Below are 26,993 nucleotides of genomic sequence, written 5' to 3'. Positions count from 1 at the left end.
ATTTATCCCTGCAAACTGTGAATTATGAATGTAGTTTTAGCTTTTATTAAGTATATTTTTATTGCTTCTGCTGTTTAAAATTTGGCTTGATTTGAGGTTTATACATTGGAAAATTCTGTTGTATTTGTGTAGGGCATAGAAATTCGCAATCATAGAACCAATAAGACACTATCCAAAACTTTGAGATGCTGTTATGGAATTTATGGTTGAGGGGAATAAATAAACACTTTTTTCCCGACTCATTTCTTGAGATACATGGATGCACATTAAGGATAACTGCATATAATTTTAGGAACACAATCACCCCCTCCTCACTATAATAGGGGATGGGGGATTACTGGTATTAATCATCTGAATCTAAAGTGAGCCTACATATATTTAGGGAAGTATAGAAGATTCAATATTAACAGTATATGCTCTATCTATCGGAAATCATGATATAAAATATAATTTTGTATTGTTCTTTCCCCTAGGCAACAAAGGACCCAATATGTTGTATCACTGCATCTGATAAGATACTGATCATGGTGACTACAATTTGCTTATTTAGCTTGGAAGTATCTGTTCAAATTAAGAATAATTAATGTGCTGAAGGGCCTAATCCCCATTTTCCATCGCTATATGAGTAAACTTTGATTAACTGGTTCAAGCTTATAAATCTGGTAATCAATACAATTCAGGTGGTGAATAGTTAATCAGCTTTCTAAAGTATCAGTCAGAAATTCTCCTCTGGCCATTTACATATTAGGGAGGGAAGTTCCTTAGGCAACAAACATGCACACAGGCTACAATAAAGGTAGAGAAAGTTTATTGGATTATAGAGTCCTATGCTATTTACAGAACATTTTGCAGTTCTCCCAGTACATTCTTAATTCAAATGTTACACGTTTCTTATTGACAGGGAAACTGTTATACCATGGGGATGTAGAGGTAGCGCACTATGTTTATTATTCTTAAAAAGTAAAGTTTTTCATTGGCACTGTATTTGTAGCATTTCAGGACTTCTAACTATTTCATTGGTGGTTCACAGAAACCAATGCATATCAAATTAGTCCCTTGACAACAATAATACATGTTGATGTATTTTTCCCAGAAGCTTAATAACTTCAAAGTATCATCTAGGCACTTTGTTTAACCTAGTCTCCAGTCCCTATCATAAAATATCTCCCTTTTTAAGTATACAAGATGAAGAACAATGAATTATCTTCAACATTCTTAGACAATGAAACAACTGCTGCACACCAAGATCCATTTACAAAATCTGCTGAAGAACTCAGCTATGCCTTGTTGGCGATACTCACAAGTTTAGTCTTTTAAGCTATTTATATTATTTCTTGCATGATTATTTATGTGTATGGCAGTAATTGGTGGGGTTGTGGTTACATTTAGTGATCTTTTTTAAATTATTAAGTGAAAGCTGAAAGGGAAGCGCTTCCTTTAAAATATTACGTTTGGAATCTAATGCATTCAGAAATTGTTTTTAATAAAGTTGGTACTGTGAAGTAGGGTTCACAGCACGACAGAACTTTACATTTCTAAACGGAAAATCAGCTTCACTGATGCCAGCTTTCCAATAAAGGCAATAGAGATACTATTAGGCAAATCCCTCTACACAAACTTTGAATATGCTGTTAACTACCCAGTGTGAAGCATTGATTTAAAATGAAAGCTCAATTGATTTCCCTGCAAATTATAAATAATTCATCCAATCAAATTCATCTTTGCTGAATACTTTATAACTGTGCAATTATTTGGTTCCTTTTTGACTGAGTACTGGAAAGATTGGTGAAAAAGACAGTTGAATGCTTGGGTCCAGAAAGATTGGAATGAAGGACAGTAGTTAGCAGTTATTTTACTTACATCAAAAAACATGATTTATCAATATGGAGTACCAAAAAAAGGTATTTTTACGTGAAGCCGAATATTATTGAACCTGGTAAAAATTGATCAAAATCGGTGTGTGCATGTTCACTTGCTGTGAAATAGATCAAACAATTCTTTTTATTAAAGCCATAATTTAAGAATCTATAAAAACTTGAAGGGCTTACCTAATGACATCGCTGTTCATTAGGGCAAGATAATCTGATCCAGTTATGATTAAGTTACCATCTTGAGGGAGTTCTTTAGTTATGTTCCTGTCTCAGGATTTGCTTTCACAGTAATTATTAGCAAGCTCTGAACTTTATAAAAGCCAGGCAGCAGGGGCTTATGCCAAACGTATTAAGGTGGGATGCTGCTGATCATATTTTTAGTTATAATTATAACCCATTCTGTGTTAACAGTCCCTTCAAATTTGACCCATAAGGGAGATAACACTATTACCAAGAAGATCTTTTCTCATTATGTGCTCATTCTCAGAATATTTAAAGCACAAACTCTTCAGTTCTTTATTTCTTGTTGCATGGACCCTAGGTAGAGTGGTTACGAAGTATTGTTTAGAGCCTGGAATTGAAAACTAAATTCCTGTTGCAGAGAATTTTGAAGATGAATTTGCTTTAATCAGTTATATACAGAATGAGTTACACTGATTTATATTTTTCCAGGGTCGTGAATCAGGAAGAATTCAGAAATACAGTTTACCAAATGTTTGTTTGGTCCAGAAGTACGAGTTGAACTACAGGAGTTATCAGTTATCATTGAACTGTAATTCCAGGTGAGTTTCTCAAACAATAATGAAGGGTGAACTTCAGTCTTACTTTATAGGAAAGTCGTTTTGAGAAAATAAGACTCATGTTGAACTGTGTGAATTCGATCTCAGAAATAATATCCAGCAAAAATGTACCTCATGTTGCTGGATGCCATTACACAGATCAGAGGCCATTCATGCTTTATGGGATAGGGACATGGAGAAACCTGGGATGATAAGGTCAAATGCATTATTAACCACTACGTACCTAAGTTTAGGTTGAAATTTAGTTATTGTGCAAATTGTATGTTGTATAATCTCAATGCAATATCAACTAATTTGCTGGCAAAGTTGTTAATTACAGTTTTCATTACGGAATAGTCTTGAATTTTGTTTGAATTCTTTTTGATGTAGTTTGTTTCCATATTGAATAGAATTCAATGAACAATGTTCAAACAGACAATTTTTTTTTGTTTAAAGTAAAATTGCCATTTAATTCAACTTCTGTCGTCCTGCTTTTTAACTTTGTTTCTAAGGATATTTTATTTTGCTAAGAAGGTACTAGAAGTAACTTCGATAATTTTAGTAAAGATGAACATCGGTTACATTGAATGCTTAATTTAAAATTTACCAAAATTTTAGTTAATATAGACAATTGAATTGCATTCAATGGTAGTACTAATACAAAGCTTGTATCTATCCAGCCGCCTTGCCATCATTGATATTTCAGGCATTTTGACATTTTTTGACCTTGAAGCAAGAACAATGGACAGTACAGGACAGCAGATAGTTGGAGAACAGCTGAAATTTGAGCGGAAGGATGTTTGGGATATGAAGTGGGCAAATGACAACCCAGATTTGTTTGCCATGATGGAGAAGACCAGAATGTATGTTTTCAGGAACTTGGACCCTGAGGTAAGGTTTTTAATATATAGATTAGTTTTTACATTTCTCAAAATAAAACTGAGGTGAGACTTGAGAAAACCAAAATGTGTGAAAGATTTCTTGGATGTGGTGGGCATCCATGAAGAGAAGATGGGAGTTATTGTTCTAGATATGATAAAATGGAAGCTTTCAATTTTGAAAAGTTCCAAAAAAGATATGAAACTGAAGTGAGTGATGGTGAAGTGGGTTGAAATTGAAATATGCCTAACTGGTTCTTTTTAAAACCAAAAAAGTGGAATGCAGCCAACTAGAATTAGGAGGGGAGCAAAAATCAGGACACTATCAAGATGGAATAGAGTTCTGGGAAGTGTATGGTTACGCACCTTGGTAGACGTAATAAAAGTGTAGCCTATTTTCTAAACAAAGAGGAAGTTCAAAAATCCAAGGTGCAAAGGGACTTGGGAGTCCTCATGCAGGATTCCCTAAAGGCTAACTTTGAGGTTCAAGTCGGCTGAGGAAGACAATGCAATGTTAGCATTCGTTTTGAGAGGACTGGAATATAAAACCAGGGCTTCAGTATTACATCCCTATAAGACACTGATGAGACCTCACTTGGAGTATTGTGAGCAGTTTGGGGCCCATTATCTAAGAAGGGATGTTCTGACATTGTTGAGGGTTTAAAGGAAGTTCATAAAAATTATTCCATAATAAAAGGCTTATCCTGTGAGGTGTGCTTGAGGGCTTTGAGCCTGTACTCACTGGAATTTATGAGAATGAGGGGGGAAATCTCATTGAAACCTATTAAATGTTGAAAGGACTAGATAGAGTGGATGTGGAGAGAATGTATCCTATAATCGGTTAGTCTAAGACCAGAGGGCGCAGCCACATAATGGAGGGATGACCATTTAGAATGGAGAAGAGTAATTTCTTTGGCCCAAGGGTGTGTAGGGCAGCTCATTGGGTGTATTTTGTGGAGTGCAGTCTGACAGGTTCTTGATTAGTCGGGGGTGAAAGTAGGAGAATGTGATTAAGAGGGAAGTGAATCAGCTATGATGAAATGGCAGAGCAGACAAGATGAACCGAATAGCCTAATTCTGCTCCTGTGTTTTTTGGTCTTACGTGACCATCCAACCCTAAATAACTAATTGCCTATTCACAATGGTAGCACTTACTCCTATAGGGATTGTAGAAATTAGTATCTGAGGGAAAAGCAACCAAAAACCCAAGTGCTATCTAGTAAGAGTAGGCATTTGTGAAGTTGCTGATTTAAAATAATGTGCCACTGTTGTTTGTGCCATTATACACCTTTAATGAAGCAGTGCAGAAGGGCAAAGATTGATATGATGCTTTTCAGAAATATTTTTGGCCCAGATGTAGACAGAAGGGCATTTTCCTGTGTTTGTTTCTATGTTATATGGAAAGGTTTGGATGGAACAGGCAAGCGGCATAATGGAATTTAGAGTCACAATTTTGGATATTGTAAGTGTTCAACAAAACAGTCACCATTGAGCAGACAGCAGTAAATATTTATTCATGCATATCATAAGTTGCTGTTTAATCTAATGCTTCACTTAAAAGCAACACTTAATGTTCCTAATAGAAATGTGGCAGTCACCCATATGCCTCTCCTGTAGAAAACAGACGGGGAAATAAGGAAGCATCGAATCTTCAGTTAGGTCCTTTGGTTAAACTCATCCAAGCCGGCAAGCTAGTACACCTGCCCATATTTGGCCTACAGCCACTTAAGCTTCTCCCATTTATGTACTTGTCTAAATGGCTTTTAAACATTGCTAATGTGCCTGCCTCTATCAGGGTGGTGAAGAAGGCATTTAGCATGCTGGCCTTTGTCAATAAGGGCATTGAGTTTAGAAGGAGGCACAATATGTTGGGAAGTGTATGGTTATGCACCTTAGTAGAAGCTGCATTATGTTGCAGTTGTATCAGTCATTGATGAGGCTGTACTTGGAGTATTGTATATATTTTTGGACTTCTTCTTGTAGAAAGACATTGTCAAGCTGGAGAGGATGCAGAGATTTATGAGGTTGCGGCCTGGACTAGAGAGCCTAGGTTATAGGAAAAAGTTGGCCACACTGGAACTTTATTCCCTGAACTGCAGGAAAAGGAAGAGTATGGATAAGGTGTGTGGTCATAGCCTTTTCCCTGGGACTGGGAAGTCCAGAATGAAAGGGCGTAGATGCAAGATAAAAGGGGAAAAATTTAAGAGACCTGAGTGGTAACTTCTTAGTTGTGTATTTGGTTTAAATGCCAGAGGAAGTCATCGAGTTAGGTAAATTTAAGAGGCATTTGGATGGGTAGGTGGAGGAAAGGGACTTTTGAGTGTTATGGGGCTAATGCAGGCTAGCAGGGAATATGATGTGGTTAGCATGGACCAGTTGGGCCAAAGGGCCTGCTTCCAACTTGACTAACATGTTAGTTGGATGATCTTTATGATAATACTGCTTTTTAAATGCAATTTTTGATATATTTGGTAAAGGATCAAAGATGTTAGTAATTACTTGCAAGGTACAGCTGGGTGTAGCTTAAAATGGAGTTTTGAGCTCCTAGTGTTATTTGATGTTTTAATACTTTTTTTGTTCTATTCATTGTTATTCATTCTATTCATTGTTCTATTCTCTGACGGTGGTGTCTGAAAGGAGGATGCTGTCCAAGTTGCTCCATAATGTACTGGTTAGGCACAGGAGTACATTCAGCCAGAGACTCATTCCACTGAGATGCAACACTGAGCGTCATAGGAAGTCATTCCTGCATGTGGCCAAACTTTACAACTCCTCCCTCGGAGTGTCGGACACCCTGAGCCAATAGGCTGGTCCTGGACTAATTTCCACTTGGCATTATTTACTTATTAATTTATGGTTTTATATTGCTATTTTTCTACACTATTCTTGGTGCAACTATAATGAAACCCAATTTCCCTCGGGATCAATAAAGTATGTCTGTCTGTCATAGGAACCAATTCAAACATCTGGGTATATATGCTGTTTTGAAAATCTGGAAATCAAGTCTGTACTTTTGGATGAGATACTGAAGGTAATTTTTGATGTAATATTTATCATGGATCAAGTAAATCAATGGCATAACAGCAGTGGTTAGCGTAATGCTATTACAATGTCAACAATTGGGATTCAATACCCGCCACTATCTGTAAAAAGTTTGTGTGTTCTCCCCATACCTGATGGGTTTTCCTCTGGTTTCCTTCTGCATTCCAAAGGCATATGATTAGTAAGTTAGTTGATCACATGGGCGCAATTGAGTGGCGTGGGCTCATTCTGCCAGAAGGGCCTGTTACCATGCTCTATCAATAAAATTTATGAAATTTACCAGAATAATATGAATGAGGAGTATGTTTTACATATGTATTTGATGTTTTCACTTTCATTACTGATTTGCTAATATTTATCCATTACATCCTGCAGCCAATGCTAATCTGTGGCTTATTCTGTAAAAAATGATGTGGATATTCTTGAATGCTTAATTTTGTAGGGAGTGTGCCTGAAACCCCAGCAAAATAGAGATTGATGGTCTTGGGTGGTGTAGGCAGAGCCACACGAGAGGGGGGAGAAAAGAGTGAGATTGAAGTGTTATCGATGAAGCGTAGGATGAGGTAGTACATGGTTGCACTGGGAATCTGATTAAAGTTCAAAATGTATCCTTTTCAATTCTGAACATAAAACTTGATACCTTACATTTTTAGCAAACCTATCCTTGATTTTAGCTTATCATATGGTTGGGGATATTAAAATGAAGATCTTTGTACTTGCAGGTTATGAGAGATGAATGCCCTCTTATTGTTTATTTCCAGTAGGTTAACTTCATAATGATAGATCAAATGCTGTTCCATCATTTGGCTAGTAATCACAAGTGTGCAAACATACCTAGGAATATCAATAAATATTGTAAAAATGAAATTTAAATAATAAAAACAATTAAGTATAAACTGAACAAGACTAATTTAAACTATTAAACAACCTGAATAAAATCGGTTCAGTCACCTCTTCCCATAGATTTCAGTGAGGCATTAGGCGTAAACTGGCATAAGTTGGTTCAAAGGATGGATTGCACTGACAGAACACTGGAAAATTGGAGTATATTTGTGTAAATTTATTTTATTTTCTAAACTTTCACTTCACTACAAGACTAATGTATATCCAGAAAGCAATTCAACTTGTACTAAAATAGAACTGTTTTTCTGCGCAGTTCAATGCTTAAAAGCAGTCAAGTTAGCTTTGCCCCAACTTTCACTTTGTAAAACTGTTTCTTCTATATTTAAATAATTATCAACATTTGCAACTATTCAATTTGAACAAATATAAAAAGCTGCTGGAAACACTGAGCAAGTCTGGTAGCATCTGTGGGAGTAGAAAGAATTAGCATTTTAGATTGATTCTTTTGTTAAAACTGGGAAAGAGAAAATGGATGTTAGTTTACAGTTGTAAGGAGGGCGAGGTAGGGAACCTCTCTTATAGGATGTTTTGCTTCACCTCATTTTATATTTATCATTTCATTGGAATTTTGAAATTGCATAATTCAGGCTAGGTCATTGCTTAAGAGCCATGTTCCTATACATATTCCCTGGGAAATAACACAGTGTACTCTTTACAGACTTGATTTTTTTTTTGAGTTTCTTCTCAGTTTCCATCTATCATTCAATACACAATATCTCAAAACTCTCCTCTTCCTCCTCCCTGGCCTGGCTTCATTTACCCATCATCTCCACCTCATCTGGTTCAATCTGTCATTGACTAACTTGTCTTTTGTTCCTTTTACCAAAATGCATTTTCGTACATTTCCCAACACTGTATTCCATCTGCCACCATTTTGCCCATTCTTCCAATTTGTCCAATTTCTGCAATCACTGTTTCCTTAGCACTGCATACTCTTCCACCTGTCTTCATATAATCTGCAAACTTTGCCACAAAGCCATTAATTCCATTATCTAAATCACTGACAAACAATGTAAAAAGTAGCAGTCCCGATATTGTCCCGAGGAACACCACTAGTCACCGGCATCCAACCAGAAAAGGCCCCCTTTTATTCTCACTCACTGTCTCCTGCCTGTCAGCCATTCCACTGTCCATGCCAGTATCTTTTCTGTAACAGCATAGTATTTTATTTTAAGCAGCCTCATGTGGCACCTTATCAAATGCCTTCTGAAAATCCAAGTAAATGCCGTCCACTCCTTCTCCTTGGTCCACCCTGCTTGTTACTGCGTCAAAGAATTCCTTACAGATTTGTTAGGCGAGATTTCCCTTCACAGAAACCAAGCCAGCTTTGACTTATTTTATCATTAGTCTCCAAGTATCCAGACATCTCATCCTTAATAGATTCCAGCACTTTTCTGACCCCTGAGGTTAGGCTAACTGGCCTATAATTTCATTTCTTTTGCCTTCCTTTCTTCTTGAGTAGAGTGACATTTGCAATTTTCCAGTCCTCTAGAATCATGCTGGAATCAAATGATTCTTGAAGGATCATAACCAGTGATTCTGCTATCTCCTCAGCAACCTCTTTCAAAACTCTGGAAAAGTAGTCCATTTGGTCCAGGTCACTTATCCACCTTAAGACCTTTGAGTTTGCTTAGCAACTTTTCCTTTGTAATGGCAATGGCACTCTCTGCTGTTCCCTGACACTCACAGACCTCTGGCACACTGCTAGTGTCTTCCACAGTGAAAACTGATGCAAAGTATTTATTAAGTTCATCTGCCATTTTTTTGTCCCCCACCAGCAGCTTTTTCTAGTGGTGCAATATCAACTCTCACTTCCTTTTTACTCTTTATATAACTGGAAAAAAAAGTCTTGATATCCTGCTTTATATTATTGGGTAGTTTGCCCTCATATTTCATCTTTTCCCTTCTTATAGATTTTTTAGTTACCGTTTGGATTTTAAAAAGTTTACAATCATCCAAGTTCCTACTCAGCTTTGCTACATTGTATGCCCTTTCTTTGGCTTTTATGCAGTCCTTAACTAGTTTTGTCAACCACAGTTGCCTAGCCCTGCCATTTGAGAACTTCTTCCTATGGAACATATCCATCCTGCATCTTGTGAACTATTCCCAGAACCTTCAGCCGTCACTGCTCTGCCATCATCCCCGACACATCCGTGATGTGGAAAGAAACTGGAATGCCTGGGGAAAATCCTCTGAGGTTACATACAAGGTATACAAACTTCGTACAGATTGCACAGAGGTCAGAATCAGCCTAGGTTACTGGACACCTGATCTCCTCACACCTCCCACCAACCTCCTCTTTGAAAGGGAGTACATGGAGGCCACATGCAAATAGGGGAAGTGTGTATGGCATCCTAAAGAACTCCCTCACCCACTCTTGTCAAGCACCATTTACCCCACCTCTACAGGGGTTTGCATTTCCTGCACAACACACTTCAATCATTTCAAGATCGCAGTGGAAGCAAGTTATTTTCTGCAATCAAAGAAGTTGCCTATTTGGTTGCGTGGAGCCAGATACAGTATTAAGAGAATGGGAAAATAGTAAGAAAGTGCATAACTATATTAAAGAGACAGTAAAAGGAGAGGGCATTAGTAGCTTCATCAATTTAAGCCACCAGTTTGATCTTGAGAATATCTAATCAGCCAATCATGTGTCAGCAACACAATACATAAAAGCATGCAGACAGAGTCAGGAGTTTCAGTTGTTTTTCAGACCAAATATTAGAATGGGAAAGACATGTGATTCAAGTGATTTTGACTGTGGAATGATTGTTGGTGCCAGATGGGGTGGTTTACACATTGCAGAAACGGCTGATCTCCTGGAATGTTCATGCACAACCATGTCTAGAGTTTACAGAGATTGGCGAGAGTCTAGTGAGTGGCAGTTATGTGGGTGAAAATTATGTTAATGAGTGAGGTCAGGAGAATGGACAGACTAGTTCTAGCTGACAGGAAAATGACGCCAACTCAAATAAACATGCATAACAACTGAGCTGTGCAGCAGAGCATATCTGAATGCACAACACATTGAACCTTGAGGTAGATGGGCTGCAGCAGCAGAATGCCATGGACATGCACTCAGGGGTCACTATTAGTATAGGAACTACCTAATAAAGTACCCACTGAATGTAGGTGTTTTGTCTATGTTTAACACAGAGCAAGATCTTCCCACAAACATTTCCTGGTTTGGGAAAAAAATAGACAAATATATTAAAGTCATAGCTTGTTTAACCTTTTCCTAAGAAAACCTGATCCTACTTTTCCTTACCCTTTAACCCCAATAAAAATAACCGGTGCATATGGTGAAAATTGTGTTAAACTGAATCTGACTATCGGAAGGGGGAGTGGATTAGACCATAAGACATAGGAGCCGAATTAGCCCATTCTGCCCATCATGTCTGCACTGCCATTCCATCATGACTGATCCCAGATCCCACCCAACACCATACACCTGCCTTCTCGCCATATCCTTTGATACCCTGACCAATCAGGATACTATTAAATATACCCATGGACTTGGCTGCTGCTACAGTCTGTGGCAGAGCATTCCACAGATTCACTACTCTCTGGCTAAAAAATTCTTCTTTCCTCTGTTCTAAAAGGTCGCCCCCTCAATTTTGAGGATGTGCTCTCTAGTTCTGGCTTTAGGTTTCTGAAGCAGTCATAATGCTAGATTCAGGCACGCGATTTAACTAATTTGGAAGTAGTGCTGAGCAGGTGCAGTAGTGAATGCACATACTTTACTAATGTATCATTTTCTGGATATACATTTGTCTTGTAGTGAAGTGCAACTTTAGAAAATAAAGTTTGTTGGATTATGCTATGCTTAACATTGTTTTTTATTGCCATCCATGACAAATGCATTAATATGATACTAAGATATTCCTCAATCATGCAGGGTTTTGGGTTATCATAAGGAATTGATCAAAGAACCTTCTCTCTTGTATTCCTTCATTTTTAAGAGGAAAAGCATTGTCCTTCCCACCAAAGGCTGACTAAGGCCAGAGACTTAATTATGCAGAATAATGATGTTATTGTCATCTTTACCACACAGCAGTAATATTACAACTGGTTGTTCATGCACTCCTAGGAGTTTTATATCATGAATGTTTAACGCCAGATGAAAAAATGTTGTCATTATTTGTTTTGTGAATTCAGTTAATTCATCATCTTTATTATTCTCTCAGGAGCCAAGCCAACCCAACAAAGACTATATTATTAATTTTGAAATCCGTTCACTACGTGATAGTCGAAGTCTGATTGAAACTGTAGGCATAGAAGATGCTTGCACATTCATTGAAGAGAACCCACATCCTAGACTTTGGTGAGAAGGAAATAGAGGCAAAAATGCTTCATTGCTTATGTTATGTATTATCCAATGTTTGCACTTGATTGGATAATTGTCACTTTTGTTATTGTATGAGAGGCACAGGGAGAGAGTGGCTGATAACAGTGTTTCAGAGGAAATAACAGATCTCTGATTAATTGTCTTCTTCTGTGGTGTACAAGCACTTGTCCCAACATGTATTCTCAGGTTTGTTTTCCTTTTGACTCCTGTCCCTTACAATCTTTGTTTTATTTTAGATTTTACTGGAGAATTATAATTCTCCAAAATGTAGAACTTAGTTCAAAACAACATTGGACTTAACCTAGAAACAAAATATCCTTTTATGGGTAAATAGCAATTTTTTTTTAAACTGATGACAATTTACTGTGATCCTTTAATGTCTACTGCGTCTGTCTCCTTCACATCAACTTAAGACAGGGTAAGAGTTAACATTGCAGAAGATTAACAAGTTACCTTTTGTATTTCATTCTCTCCAAAGTTTATGATCATTATGATCTGCAAAGATATTGCTGTTCCTACAGTAGGTCATAGTCATACAGCACAGAAATCAGCCCTGTGGCTCATCTAGTCAATGCCAAACTGCTATTCTGTATTAAGTCCCAGTGACCTGCACCCTCCAAACCTCTCCCATTTATGTACTTATCCAAATTTCTTTTAAACAGTGAAATCAAACCCACATCCATAATTTCCACTGGCAGCTTGTTCACAACCCTCAGTATGAAGAAATACCACCACCACTGCCTTCTCAAGCACCTTATTGCTATGTCACATAACAAACAACAAATAGCTCAAAGTGGTTAGCAGAGAATCATGAGCACACTTATTTTACTTGCAGCAAGGGAAGACTAGCACCGAACACGAGCAGGTGACAGCTTCCCAAAAAATAGTATAGTCACTCCTTTATATGCAGGTACAACTACCCACATCTCTGTTCAAACAAAGTGTGCATTCTGTCCTTCTGCTTAATCTATGTTCTTGGTATTCTTCAGGCAATACATCTCCGGGCCTCAAGGACTCAAGTTCCATTGGCATTAGGTCGCATGGACACTTAGTAAAACACTCTGGTACAATACAGGTTCCATTTTGTTACAGATAAAAAGTGCTATTTTGTTATTACAAGTACATTTCCAAATCAGGTTCCCTTTAAGTATTTCACCCTTAATCAATAACCAATAGTTTTAGTCTCACCCAACCTCAGTGAGAAAAGCCAGCTTGCATTTACCCCATCTATACCCCTCAAGTTTGTCTAGCTCTGTAAAATCTCCCCTCATTCTCTTAAGCTTCAGGAAATAAAGTCCTAACCTATTCAATCTTTCCCTATGACTCAGCTACTCAAGTTCCATTAAAATCCTTGTAAATTGTTTGTATTTTCTCAGTTTTACTGATATCTCTCCTGTAGATGGGTGACCAAAACTGCAGACAATACTCCAGATTGTCACACACAACTTCAACATAATATCCCAACTCCTGTACACAATACTTTGGAGGTCCTGAACTTTCTATAGAACTGCGATACTATGTACACCATTTACAATGAACCCAAAGATCCAGTACAGTAATAGAACTGGTAGGGTGTAGATGTCTGGGAAATGCAAGTTAAGGAAAACAAACTTAAGAAATGTACATTTTATTGTTTAGATAGTATCGCAGAATAAGCTTGTTTTTTTTTTAATGGAATTTGATTATTTTAATCCTTAATGAAACCATATTTGATTTGGCTTTTATTTATGAGATGTGAGCTCTACTGCCCTCAGTGCACTGTGTACAGAGCTAGGTAGGGAGTTAAACACCATCTTAAAAATCATGTGAGCCAGGAGCTTTCTTCGGAGTTTTTAAAAATGAGAAAACTTAGTTTGAAAGTTGAGTAAATGCTGAAAGTAAAACATGGATTCAAAACAGAATCCTCACACACCTGAATATACTATTATTATTCTCACAGTCAGCGTTAAACAAAGTAATACACACTTGCAACATCTTATAGCTATGCCATGGACTAGAGTGAAATTGTGGCATAACAATAGTGATGAACAATAAACAATACTTCAAAATATTAAATGTTTACCAATATTAAGAAAACTTAAGACTCACAGGTATTGCTGTTTTAAGGGCAAATAAAGAGTGAATGGAGATGTATTTCTTTTTACTATGTTTACTCCAAGTTGAAATCCAAATTAACTTGTGTAGGCAATGATGTAAAAGGACAGCTTACAAATAGGAAATGATGTTTATACAAAACAAACTGCATACAAACCAAACATGCTTTAGAGGCAGGACACAGGCATCTCTGGCAAGGCTAATATTTATTAATCATATCTAATCATCCTTGCAGTGATGGGGCACTGCCTTGTGGCATTGCAGACATACTGATGAATTAGTTATAATATCAATAACTATAATGGAATATAATACATATAATTTTAAAACTTCAGTTCAACTTTACATGTAACATTTCCTGATTCAAAAGCAAGATAAAAGTGAGAGAAGTGTGAACAGCCTCAAGAAAATCTTGGCAACCAATCTTCATTGTTTTCAGCATTCTTGAAGGAACTGAATGATTTAAGTTAACATCCTGTATGTACTATCATTAGATAGAGGGAATATTGTATAAGCGGATAATTTAAAACATTATTTCCATTGCACATGTTTGCAGATGGTTGGTATCTATAATGCTGTAATACCTTGTACATAATTGTAACAAAGTTGGTTATTTATTTTTAAAGCACTTGCTAACCGTGATGCATTTATTCGGTATTACTCTTTTACCCTAGTGCAATTATGTGCTTTTCTATGTGTAATATATGTGTAACCGATTCCTGTTTGCTAAAACAACTGTTTCATCTCGCATTTTAGGCGCCTGCTTGCAGAAGCTGCTTTACAGAGACTTGACCTTAAGACAGCAGAACAGGCCTTTGTCCGTTGTAAAGATTACCAAGGAATTGAGTTTGTAAAACGGCTAGGAAATCTTCAGAGTGAATCCATGAAACAAGCAGAAGTTGCAGCTTATTTTGGAAGATTTGAGGAAGCTGAGAGAATGTATTTAAACATGGATAGGAGGTGTTTACAATACTGATGAGTATTCTTCAGAATTCTCTACTGCATTGGGAGCTAGGTCATTAAATGTACAAGGATTGTGATAGATACAGAATTTGAATTATAGGGAAATATAGAATTGAGAAGATCATTTGTGACCTTGTAGCCTATGGTCTAAGCTGGGTATCCCTAGTTGGGGGTTGTGGGTGTGCATCCCATCTAGTTCACAATGTTGCACTGTTCTATTTATTTATTTTCAAAAAACATTGTTTGTATGGATGGTTTGCAAACATTTTTTACTATAACTCAGTACATGTAACAATCAAAAGCCAATTCCAATATCATATCTTTTAAATTATTTGATTAGTCTTGGCAGTAGCAAGCATTTATGGAGAATATACTTCATGCCTATTCACAATTATTATCAATTCTTTCTTTAGAGACCTGGCCATTGATCTAAGGATCAAGTTGGGAGATTGGTTTCGAGTATTGCAATTACTAAAGACAGGCTCTGGTGGCGCTGATGATGCTCTGCTCGAGCAGGCCTATAATGCTATTGGAGACTATTTTGCAGATCGTCAGAAATGGTAACAAGATGTTTGTACTTACAAGAAAATTAAATTAGAAATAAATTTAAGAGTCCTGGTATTCCGTGGATATAGTCTTGTTAATCTATGCAAAATTAATAGAGATCCTAGAAAAACTTTATTATCACTATTTGTACAATTTCTTCTGGTGATTCTACTTGTCTTCTGAAAGGAATTCTTGCCAACTGTATGTTATAACTGAGATTTTCAGTGACTGTGTACATTTGGTATTGAAATATGCCAAAGGTATACTGTCATATACATTAGACCATTGCTCCGTGTAAGCTACCTTTCCAATACTTATGTTTCCATATTGTAAATGTGTTAATGTTCCTATATATCCTTTCCCAATAGAAATTTGACCAGTCACTATTTTTCTAGACCAGAAAGCCATAGGGAATACAGGCTAACTGGAACCATTAAGTACTCAAAGAATTTACTAATCCCAGTCTTGTGTTTTTAAAATTTGTATTTTTATGTATACTACAGAGTAATGCAAATTTTGTACAAAGTATATATTTTTATTCTTTTAATCATGTTGATACTTCTAGCTAACTATTTAAGCAGATGCTATATGGAAATTTCAGATACGAAATGTCATTCAGAAAAGGTGCAATTTAAAATCCTTTTATGTTGATAGGATGAATGCTGTTCAATATTATGTTCAAGGCCGAAATCAGGAGCGACTGGCAGAATGTTACTACATGCTTGAAGATTATGATGGTTTGGATAAACTGGCTAATGCCCTTCCAGAAAATAATAAACTACTACCTGTAAGTGAAAATAATGCATTCTTGTCAGAATGAAGTTTAAAGATGTGACACGTTAAAGGAGCTAATTTTGTTGTTGTAACTGGTAAATCAAATTACAAATGTAAACTTATTTAATTTAAATAGTTAATCCATCTTTATTTGAAAAAACAATTTAAATCTATGGTACTTATTGATGCAAAGGCATTTTGTGGATATTTATATGTTGATCACCAATTACTCATAATTTATCAAACTAGGTGATTTGGATACATGGTTCAAAGTAAAAATTTATTATCCAAGTACATACATGTCATCACATACGGCCCCAAGATTCTTTTTCCTGTGGGCATACTTAGCAAATCTATAGAACAGTAATTGTAAACAGGATCACAAACAAGAGAAAATCTGCAGATGCTGGAAATCCAAGCAACACACAAAATGCTGGAGGAACTCATCGGCCAAGCAGCATCGGGGGGGGAGAGAGTACAGCCGACATTTCAGGTTAAGACCCTTTGGCAGGAGGGTGTGTTGCTGTAAACCGGATGAACAAACTGTACAAATGCAAATAGCAATAACAAATGAAATAATAAGAGTTCTTAAAGTTAGTTTACTTATATGGTGATTAAATGCAATTGACTGATTAAAAATTCAGCATCAGCGAAATCAAAGTTAGCTGTATTTCTTAAAGGTTTGAGGTGTATTCACACAATCAATTTGCATTCAGATTTCCAGAGGATACAGTTCCATTAGTTTCACTAGGAAGGATTTTCCCCCTTTCTAAAATAATGTTTTCAGTGCTACCCGATTTTCATTTGATGTCATTTAAATGAGTAACTGAATTTAATTGCAGAACATGCAGATGTTTATACAAATTGATTTCATTTAATTTTTCTTTCTACAGTTAGGATGGAAAAGAAATTACTTCAAGTTTTAAGTAAACTTGAACTAGTTTATTTGAATACATGATATAAAAATTACTAACATTATTCACACCATAAGAAAGACGTGCCATTTCTGTTACATAGTTTAATATCAACATTGGTCCAGTTCAAATTAGATTTTAATTCTTTCAAAGAATTAAGAATTTTTAAAGGAAAGAATTTTCTTGAATCAGCAAGATCAGTACCGTTCCCTTTATATAGTTGACTTTTTTTTATATATAAAACAGATTCTGTGAATTCTTTGATATTTCCTCCCCCACAGGAAATAGCTCACATGTTTGTCACCGTAGGTATGTGTGAGCAAGCTGTATTTGCGTTCTTGAAGTGTAACCAAGCCAAAGCTGCTGTTGAAACCTGTATCCATCTGAATCAGGTGGGATAATAACTGTAAATAACAGTAATGTATCATTTTAAGACATTGTTTTCTACTGAGTATTTTAATTTTACATTGGCTGAAATAGAAACATAGAAAACCTACAACACAATACAGGCCCTTTGGCCCATAAAGTTGTGCCGAACATGTCCCTTCCTTAGAAATTACTAGGCTTACCCATTGCCCTCTATTTTTCTAAGCTCCATGTACCTATTCAAAAGTCTCTTGAAAGACCCTATCATATCCGCCTCCACCACTGTTGCCAGCAGCCCATTCCACGTACTCACCATTCTGAGTACAAAACTTACCCCTGACATCTATTCTGTACCTACTCCCTAGCACCTTAAACCTGTGTCCTCTTGTGGCAACCATTTCAGCCCTGGGAAAAAGCCTCTGGCTATCCACATGATCAATGCCTCTCATCATCTTATACATCTCTATCAGGTCACCTCTCATCCTCCATTGCTCTAAGAAGAAAAGGCCGAGTTCACTCAACCTGATCTCATAAGGCATGCTCCACAATCCAGGCAACATCCTTTAAATCTCCTCTGCACTCTTTCTATGGCTTCCACATCCTTCCTGTAGTGAGGCGACCAGAACTGAGCACAGTACTCCAAGTGGGGTCTGACCAGGGTCCTATATAGCTGCAACATTACCTCAAGGCTCCTAAATTCATTTCCACGATTGATGAAGGACAATACACCATACATCTTCTTAACCACAGAGTTAACCTGCACAGCTGCTTTGAGTGTCCTGTGGACTCGGACCCCAAGATCCCGCTGATCCTCCACACTGCCAAGAGTCTTACCATTCATACTATATTCTGCCATCATATTTGATCTACTAAAATGAACCACTTCACACTTATCTGGGTTGAACTCCATCTTCCACTTCTCAGCCCAGTTTTGCATCCTATCAATGTCCTCTGACAGCTCTTCACACTATCCACAACACCTCCAACCTTAATAATATAAAAGTTTAACTATTCAACCGATCAAATCTGTACTATTGTTAAAAGAATGGTCAAATTATCTACTTATCTTTAGAGCCCATTTTATTAGTTCGTTTGATTCATCAGGATTAATTAATAATATTTTCTATTAAAAATTCAGTGGAATAAGGCTGTTGAATTGGCTAAGAATCACAATATGAAAGAAATTGGATCCCTTTTGGCTAAGTATGCATCTCATTTGTTGGAGAAGAATAAGCTCTTGGAAGCCATTGAGCTTTATCGAAAGGCCCATCATTTTCTTGATGCTGCAAAGCTCATGTTTAAGGTAAAGCAATAATCTTTTACCATTTACATAACTCAATTTTGATTTCTTGTAAATGAAGAGTGTTTTATATATTCATATCTTAACATTTAAATGTTGCCCTTTACATCACTAAACTTAATAAATTAGATTCTAATTTATAAAATTTGTTATGAGGATTTTGTCATTGAATATTATTGTCCTGTTTAAATGCATTGACTTCTGGAATGATTTGGTAACAGATAGTTACATTTAATCAAATGATACATATGGAATATCAATTCAATGTGATCTGCTGGTGCACAATTCATTAATTTATTTGTCACTGTCCTGATTATTATTATACGTCTTCTGTTCATAGGAAAACAGCTTTTTTATCCCCATTCATTTGTGGATTGTGGGCCCAAATAGCGAGACTAGAATGCATTGCCAATCACTAATTGCCTTTAAGGTGGTGCTGGTGGACCATATTCCTAAACTGCTGTGATCAGTTGCGGTGAAGGATCTGAGAAATTATTCCAAACTTTTGACATAATGGAAATATTAGTACATTTCCAGTTCATAGTTATACAGCACGAACAGGTCCTACTGGTCCATGACACCCAAGCAAGTCCCATTTGACAGCATTTAGACCATAACCTTTCAAGCCTTTTCCATTAATGTACCTATCCAACTACCTTTTAGAAGTTATTCTACCTGCCCTCCTCTGAGAGCTGATCCAGATAGATATCGCCCTTGTGTGTTTAAAAAAAAAAAGTTGCCCCTCAAGTTTCTCTTGAATTTTTCCCTTCTCACCTTAAACCTGTCCTCTATTTCTTGATTCTCCAATTCTGGGGTTAAACGATTGAATGCTTTGACCCTATCTATGCCCTTCATGATTTTGTACAGCTCCAAGACCACCTCTCAGTCTCCTACTCTCTAAGGAACCTCTCCCTATAAATTAGTCCCTCAAACCCTGGCACCATCCATATAAATCTTTTCTGCATGATTTCTAGTTTAATAACATCTTTTCTTTAGCAGGGTGACTAAAACTGAACACAGTAGTCAAAGTGCTGCCTCACCAATTGAGGCAACCACACCATGACCTCAAATTTTATTCTCAAAGCTCTGAATTATGAATACCAGCAGTCATTTGTCACCCTATCTGCAGCTCTACTAGCATATACAGACATTTAACTTAGAAATATACAAGCAGGTGATACCTGTTACCCTTATTGGTGTTGCTGAGCACCAACATTGCCTTTCGGTGACTGCACAAACTTTAGGAAGGGGCAAATGGAAAAGTATGATGTTGACATTCCTTAGTCTTGATAGAGTAGTACTAATCCAGGCAAGCTGACGATAGTTACAATTCTGCCATGTGTTTTGTAAGGGGTGCCTTTGATTTGAGCAGTCAGAAAACAGATGCAGGCATTCTGACTTTCTATGATTTGTATGTCCAGTAAAGTTTTGGGTTAGTGTGACCCTACCCCTTCTACACTCCAGTAGGTTTTGTGGATATCATGAGGAGAGAACATTCAGGATGGCAGTGAACACATCTTTAGTCTTTTTTGTTAGAGCATACAGGAGTTCAGTGTAAATGGCAGGAGGAGTGCACCACCTTCCAGACTACTTTTGTCCAATCAAGCACATCCTGCCTTTCATCTGCTTCATTAGAATCCACAAAGTGAAAGCAAGACATCTTTGATCCTACAAAACAGCTAAGAATGAAGAGCTAGCACTTCAAGTTTAAAAAAAATGCCTCATTGTTATGTGTGAATTGTCTTCTGGATAGCTATTGGCTACAAATAAAGTTAGCTCAGGCAGTTTGGTGTACATTTGGGACATTATCAGATTTGTATTTTGTTTTGTTCTCCCAAAGTCAGTTACATGGTACTTGCCTTTAGATTGCAGAAGAAGAAGCAAAAAAGAGAACCAAACCTTTACGTGTTAAAAAACTTTATGTACTGGCTGCGTTACTCATAGAAGATTACCATGAACAGATGAAGAATACACAAAGAGCAAAATTAAAAGGGAAGAAATCAGAGGTAATGCATTCTAAATCACTATTAATTCCAGGTTGTGACTCTACATGTTTAACTGATTTTATGAAGTTATTAGTTTAAATATAAAAATTAATAATGTCAGGCAGCTTCTGTGAAATGTATTCTGTCAGAATGAAGCACGTAACAATGCAATTTTTACTGTTTCAGGCTACAACAGCTCTTGCTGGGTTACTTGAAGAAGATGCCTCTTTGTCAGATAATCGCATAATTGACAATGCTTGGCGTGGAGCAGAAGCCTATCACTTTTTTTTGCTAGCCCAGCGTCAGCTTTATGAAGGCTATGTAGATGCGGCTATGAAAACAGGTATTCTGACCTATTGTTGGAATGCAGTTTTAATCAGCTGGGGCAGGGGATGACTGTTTCTTTCTGCCAGGATTCAGAAATTCCATTGAAGTATATTGAATAGTTTTGCTTTGAGCCGCAAAGTTCAAATTACATCTTTTATCAATGTATAGTATATACAACCCCAAATTCATTTTCTTACAGGCAGTTACAAAACAGAAGCACAGTGGAAACAAAGACTGTCAAACTCCCAATGTACAAAAAAAGTACATCAATAGCAATTGCATTCTCCATCATAACTGATCTGTCTCTATTTCAGAAACAGCATAACAAACATAGCAAGCAGAAACTAGAAATTATTAAAACAACCTCACAGACCATAGTCCCAGTGAACCCTGAGGGACACGCCAAAATCCAGTTGATTCCTTGGGGCAGCACTTCAGAAGCACACATTCCCTATAATGAAATGATGTGATCCTATTCATAACCCTTGGCAGTAGGGCTGGGCAAACAGAAGGGCAGATTATGGTTTTGACAATAAGTAGGCTTCTAGCAGTAGCCTCATCTTTCTTTGGAGTCTGCTATCTAAACTCATTTAAAATTGGGTATTTTGTTTTCAGTGCCTCAAACTCCAGGCTTTCTATAACTTTTCCTTCACTGGGTTTTTCTATACAATTATCTTGAGGCTTATCCTTCAAATCAAACAAGGTTCTGATGAGCAAGAATCATATTTGTTCTCCTGTCATTACTTCCTTATCGACCCCCACAGACCATCTCAATCTTTCATCATAATTTTTGTCCAACAGAGTAAATGCAAAATACCTAGCCTATTTATGTGCAGCAATGATAGCAAGGATCATTTTTGGTTCTTGCATTACTCAAGAATTTTCTGATCCAGTTCCAAGTGACTTTTTTTTTAAAAAAACACTAAAGACTGTTTGGAAATGTCCTGTGACAAAAACTTATTTGAACCATTTAAAATGGAAAACTGAACATTTAAAATTATCAATTGTATTGTATTATGCCTCCTCAAGATGGAAAAAAGTCATTAATTTTGGAGAATTTGCAGTTGGTAAATTCTTTTGCATGTGTGAATTGGAACAAATTTCTTGCTATAATTACTTTGATTATAAACCACCATAAGTCAGCTATTTTTTGTAAACCTTTCAACATGGGATTTGGTTTTGTGCATCACCAGCATGTGGTTGGTTTAATAACTGCTTCCATTAACTTCAACATGTATGGAGGCTATGCTCTGGGTGCATGACAAGCCCTAACTAAAGTTTGTTTTCAGTTCTGTCCCCATCATATTTTCTTCTCATACATCATTCCTCTTCCTGAACCAGACTGTTGGCAAATTTGCTGCACCTTTTTATCCTTTGATGATCGCCCACTTCTGTATTTCATCATCAAGGCTACCTACATTTACCACTGAAATATTATTTATTATTGCATCAGCCCAAACTTTGCTACTGTTAACTGTGAAAGATCATCAACCTTAAATATTAATTCTGTTTCTCCATAGTTGCTGTCTGACATACGGATTTCCTCCCACATTTTCTAAGATTTCTTGAAATAGTTAGCCTGAAGATTCTTTTCAAAAATAACACGCGGGTCAGTAGCAGATTTAGAAGTGGTTGGAGGAATATGCTGTGGATTTAGAAGTAAAATTAATTCCAGTTTTGTTGCACAAAGGAGCTTTTAGATACAATCTTCTGCCTTTGTTTTAACTGATTGATAATTCCTCATCTTTTTTCTTTTGACATCTGGCTGTGATATCAAGAACACAAAATACACAGGTCTAACGTAGTGGTAAGTTGTTTTACAGCAGATCTGCTCCACAGCATGGGCTTACTGTGTTGATGCCCTTGGAGGTGGTGCACAAGGAAGCAGAGGAGAAGAAAGTGTGCTGGGATTCATGCGAGGCTAAAGGCAAAACCCCATTTAAGCCAGCTTTCCTATCAACTCTGCTTTCAAATGTTCAATCACCAGAAAATAAACTGGATTAACTGCATCCAAGTCTGAATCAGGCGAGATGAAGGACAGCTGCATGCTCGTTCTCACAGAAACATGGCTCTAGGCTACAACACCTGAAGTGGCTGTCCAGCTAGAGTTTCATCTCTTTTCAGGCCAACAGAATTCCTCCAATCTCTGGCAAGACCCATGGTGGAGATGTATGTACCTACGTTAATAAGAACTGCTGTGTGACTGCTCTGATAGTGACAACCCACTGTTCATTTATGGAAGAGTCCTTAATGATCAAGGGATGGCACTTCTATTTACTGAGGCAGTTCACTGCTATTGTGATTGTGTCTGCAGATATTCCAGTCCCCCCACACCCCCCGGCACTTTCCTTAAGGTTGTCATTAGCCGAGGGAGGTAGTGGGGCTAAGCTCCCAGTACCTATTTAATGCTCCCATAGCCTCTGATAACCAAGTACAGCTCCTGGCCTTCACATGTTGCTTAGCTACTAAGCCCAGTGGAATGGTTTCTACTGACAGGAGAATGGGCAAAGGCAGGTTACTGGCACCTTAAAACCAGTCACTTCAGGCAGATGGAGCTCATCAGCTGTGTTTGGCATTTCATCTAGAAGGAAAATTCTGACCTCAAACCTCTGCTGGCTTGCTGCTCATGGGGAAGGCTTCAGGAGTAAATGCTGAGAAAATATCCAGAGCTGGAGCCCCAAAGGCAGTCTAACAGGGTTCAAAGCTGACTGGCAACTCCTGCGACACCGCTAGTGCCAAACTGTATGGGTCTGTGCTGTTCCTGTGGACTCACCAGCTGCATGGAGAGGGGGAACCTGCAGCATGGACAGCAGCTTGCTCTCCATATCATACTGCCTTGTCTTGCATCTCACAGACAGCTAGGATGCAATATCCATAGTCGACCCTGACCAACAGAGATCATCAACTTCATCTGCTGATGCTGGAAGAGCTGTGTGATATTTATGGTGCCATCAGTGAATTGCAAAACACAATAGTCAATGGTTTCTTTACTATTGCTGTCAACTTTAAACATGCCAACTTAAAAGCAGTCCTGCCTAAATTCTATTAACATGTTGACTTTTCTACTAGAGGTGAGAACACATTAGACCTGGTGCTGCTCTTTGTACCTACATTGGAGTCTCTGATCACCTATCTATTGTTAATTCCTGCTTAGTCAAATCAGTTCAAACAGAGATAAAGATCTGGCCAGAAGGAGCTACTTCAGCATTGCAGGACTGCTTTGAAAACAGATTGGAATATGTTCAGGGGGGTGTCTACCTATAACATCACTTTTAACAGTATGAAGTGGCACAATAGTGTAGTGGTTAGCACAACGCTTTACAGTACCAGTGACCCGGGGTCAATTACTTTTGCTGCCTGTAAGGAGTTGGTATGTTTTCCCTAAGACCCTGTGGGTTTCCTCTGGGAGCTGTGGTTCCCTCCCACAGTCCAAACACCTACCAGTTCGTAGGTTAATTGGTCATTATAAGTTAATCCCACAATTAGGCTAGGGTTAAATCAGCATTTGCAGAGCAGCACGGCTTGAAGGGCTGGGAAGACCTAATCTGCACTGAATCTTAATAAATAACCTTCGATGAATATGTGAGATCTATGACCAGCTACATGGAGAGGTGCACTGAGGAAGTCACCATTATTAAACATCCATGTGAGGGCAATCACAAGTCATAGTTGACAACAGATGTCCAACTGTAACTGACAGATCAGGATTCTGCCTTTAGGGTGGTAGGGTAAAACAGCTCTCAGGTCAGCAAGACCAGCGCTTTCCCACACCATTAGGAAGCAAAACAGAATTATTCACAGAATTTATTGCCATTTATGCGACACCAAAGACACAAGGTGCATGTAGCAGGGCAATCATGTCATGACTGACTACAAGTCCACCTTGCACCTATTCCTTTGACCCTCAACACAGTTGCCCCTCAGGGCTGTGTACTAAGCCCCCTCCTTTACTCTCTGTATACTCATGACTGTGTCATCACCCAGAGCTCCAATTTCCTAAATAAATTTGCTGATGACACTACACTGATTGGCCTAATCTCCAGTAATAATAAGGCAGCCTACAGAGACACCCTGACACAGTGGTGTTAAGAAAACAACCTCTCCCTCAATGTCACAAAAACCAAGCAGCTGGTTGTGGACTATAGGTGGAATGGTGACTGCCTAATCCCTATTGACATCAGTAGATCTGGGGTTTAGAGGGTGAACAGCTTTAAATTACTCAGCATAAACATCACCAAAAATCTCACGTGGTCTGTAAGTACCAGCTGTGTGGTGAAAAAGGCATAACAGTGCCTCTTTCACTTCAGATGGTTGAAGAAGTTTGGGGTGGGCCCCCAAATCCCAAGAACTTTTTATGGGGACACAATTGAGAGCATCCTGACTGGCTGCATTACTGCTTGGTATGGGAATTGTACCTCCCTTAATCTCAGGACTCTGCAGAGAGTGGTGTGGACTGCCTAATTCATCTGTAGATGTGTACTTCCCACTATTCAGGATATTTACAAAGACAGATCTGTAAAAAGGGCCCGAAGGATCATTGGGGACCCAAGTCACCCCAACCACAAACTGTTCCAGCTGCTACCATCTGGGAAATGGTACTGCAGCATAAAATCCAGGACCAAAAAGCTCCGGGACAGCTTCTTCCACCAGGTCACCAGACTGATTAATTCACGCTGACTCAACTGTATTTCTATTTTATATTGACTATCCTGTAGTACATACTATTACTATAAATTGCACATTTATGTGGAGACAAAGATTTTTACTCATTGATATGAAGGATACAAGTAATAAGGTCAATTTAATTCATTTCAATAACAGTGACATTTCTCTTCCTGATAGACTAAATTTCTTTTCTTCTCAGTTTGATACATGGAGTGATGTGCTGGCATGGAAGGCCTCCTTTCTCTCCAAGGATTAGGTACTCTGTCTGGTCACAGTGAGGAAGATCCTAGCAGGGTCAACCCATGTAAAGCTGCAGAGTCTGATAACATACTTTTTTGGGTGCTGAATAACTGTAGCCCAGTTAACTGGGGTTCTAACAGACATCAACATTTCTCTGAAATAGTCCACTGTCTCCTCAGGCTTCAAGGTGGCCACCATTATCCCGGTGCCCAACAGGCCGACAGTAACTTGCATCATCAACTATCGTCCAGTGGTTTTGACCTCAACAATAATGAAGTGTTTTGAGCAGCTGGTTATTGATCACATTAAATCCCAACTTCCTGGTACTCATCTCTCAAGTTGATCCACTGATAATCCTAAAGCCTGTATTCCACTCCATTCTGTCCCCTCTGGAAAATGGTGCTTCATGTCCTAGAATGCCTTTTGTTGCCGTCAGCTCATTGTTCAATGCAGTCATGCCTCAGAAGTTTGTGAGTAAGCTGTCCTCATTTAGTTCTCAACACCTCTCCCTGTAACTGGAATCTGGACTTCTAGACAGAAAACCTACAGTCAGTCATGGTGGCAGAAACATCTCTAGCTCCATCATGCTGAGCACTGGTGCTCTCTCCAGCGCTGTGAGCTGAGCCCACTGCTGATACAGGACTGTATTGCTAAAACTGTTAGGTTGGGAAACAGCTACTTTCCCCAGGCCATAAGACTATTGAACTCCCTGCCACCACACAGATCTCTTCACACATGAAGAGCCAGTTGTGTTATACTATTTAACTTGTGTCATATATGCATCTAATTATTTGTTCATTTGTGGTAATATTACTTTGTTATATGTGTGAGTTATGTACTGTTGCACACCTTGGCCTGGAGGAACACTGTCTCATTTGGAATAACGTGTGCAGTTGACAGGATGGACAATAACATTGGTGTATTGCAACAACCAATATATATCTAATTATTTTTCTAAATGTATTCATCAGATACTTAATTTGTAAAATATGCATTTA

The 26,993-nt window shown here is 37.9% G+C and overlaps 1 protein-coding gene across 2 annotated transcripts in view; it reads left to right on the top strand.

The window, feature by feature from the left end:
- The window catches only part of wdr35 (WD repeat domain 35), a 77,764-nt gene that overhangs the window by 41,772 nt on the left and 8,999 nt on the right, over positions 1–26,993 (top strand). For both annotated transcript variants that reach the window (XM_059981781.1, XM_059981780.1), the window contains exons 14-25: positions 474–527; positions 2,544–2,653; positions 3,331–3,541; positions 6,479–6,559; positions 11,661–11,797; positions 14,672–14,875; positions 15,292–15,438; positions 16,079–16,211; positions 17,394–17,504; positions 18,617–18,781; positions 20,644–20,784; positions 20,950–21,106. In XM_059981781.1, the coding sequence (XP_059837764.1) occupies positions 474–527; positions 2,544–2,653; positions 3,331–3,541; positions 6,479–6,559; positions 11,661–11,797; positions 14,672–14,875; positions 15,292–15,438; positions 16,079–16,211; positions 17,394–17,504; positions 18,617–18,781; positions 20,644–20,784; positions 20,950–21,106 (1,651 nt within the window). The remainder of the gene's footprint in view (positions 1–473; positions 528–2,543; positions 2,654–3,330; positions 3,542–6,478; positions 6,560–11,660; positions 11,798–14,671; positions 14,876–15,291; positions 15,439–16,078; positions 16,212–17,393; positions 17,505–18,616; positions 18,782–20,643; positions 20,785–20,949; positions 21,107–26,993) is intronic.

The sequence above is a fragment of the Hypanus sabinus genome, chromosome 10 (assembly GCF_030144855.1).
Source record: "Hypanus sabinus isolate sHypSab1 chromosome 10, sHypSab1.hap1, whole genome shotgun sequence".
Classification (NCBI taxonomy): Eukaryota; Metazoa; Chordata; class Chondrichthyes; order Myliobatiformes; family Dasyatidae; genus Hypanus; species Hypanus sabinus.
The sequence above is the reverse complement of the archived record's forward strand: the minus strand, read 5'-3'. Positions and strand labels throughout refer to the sequence as shown.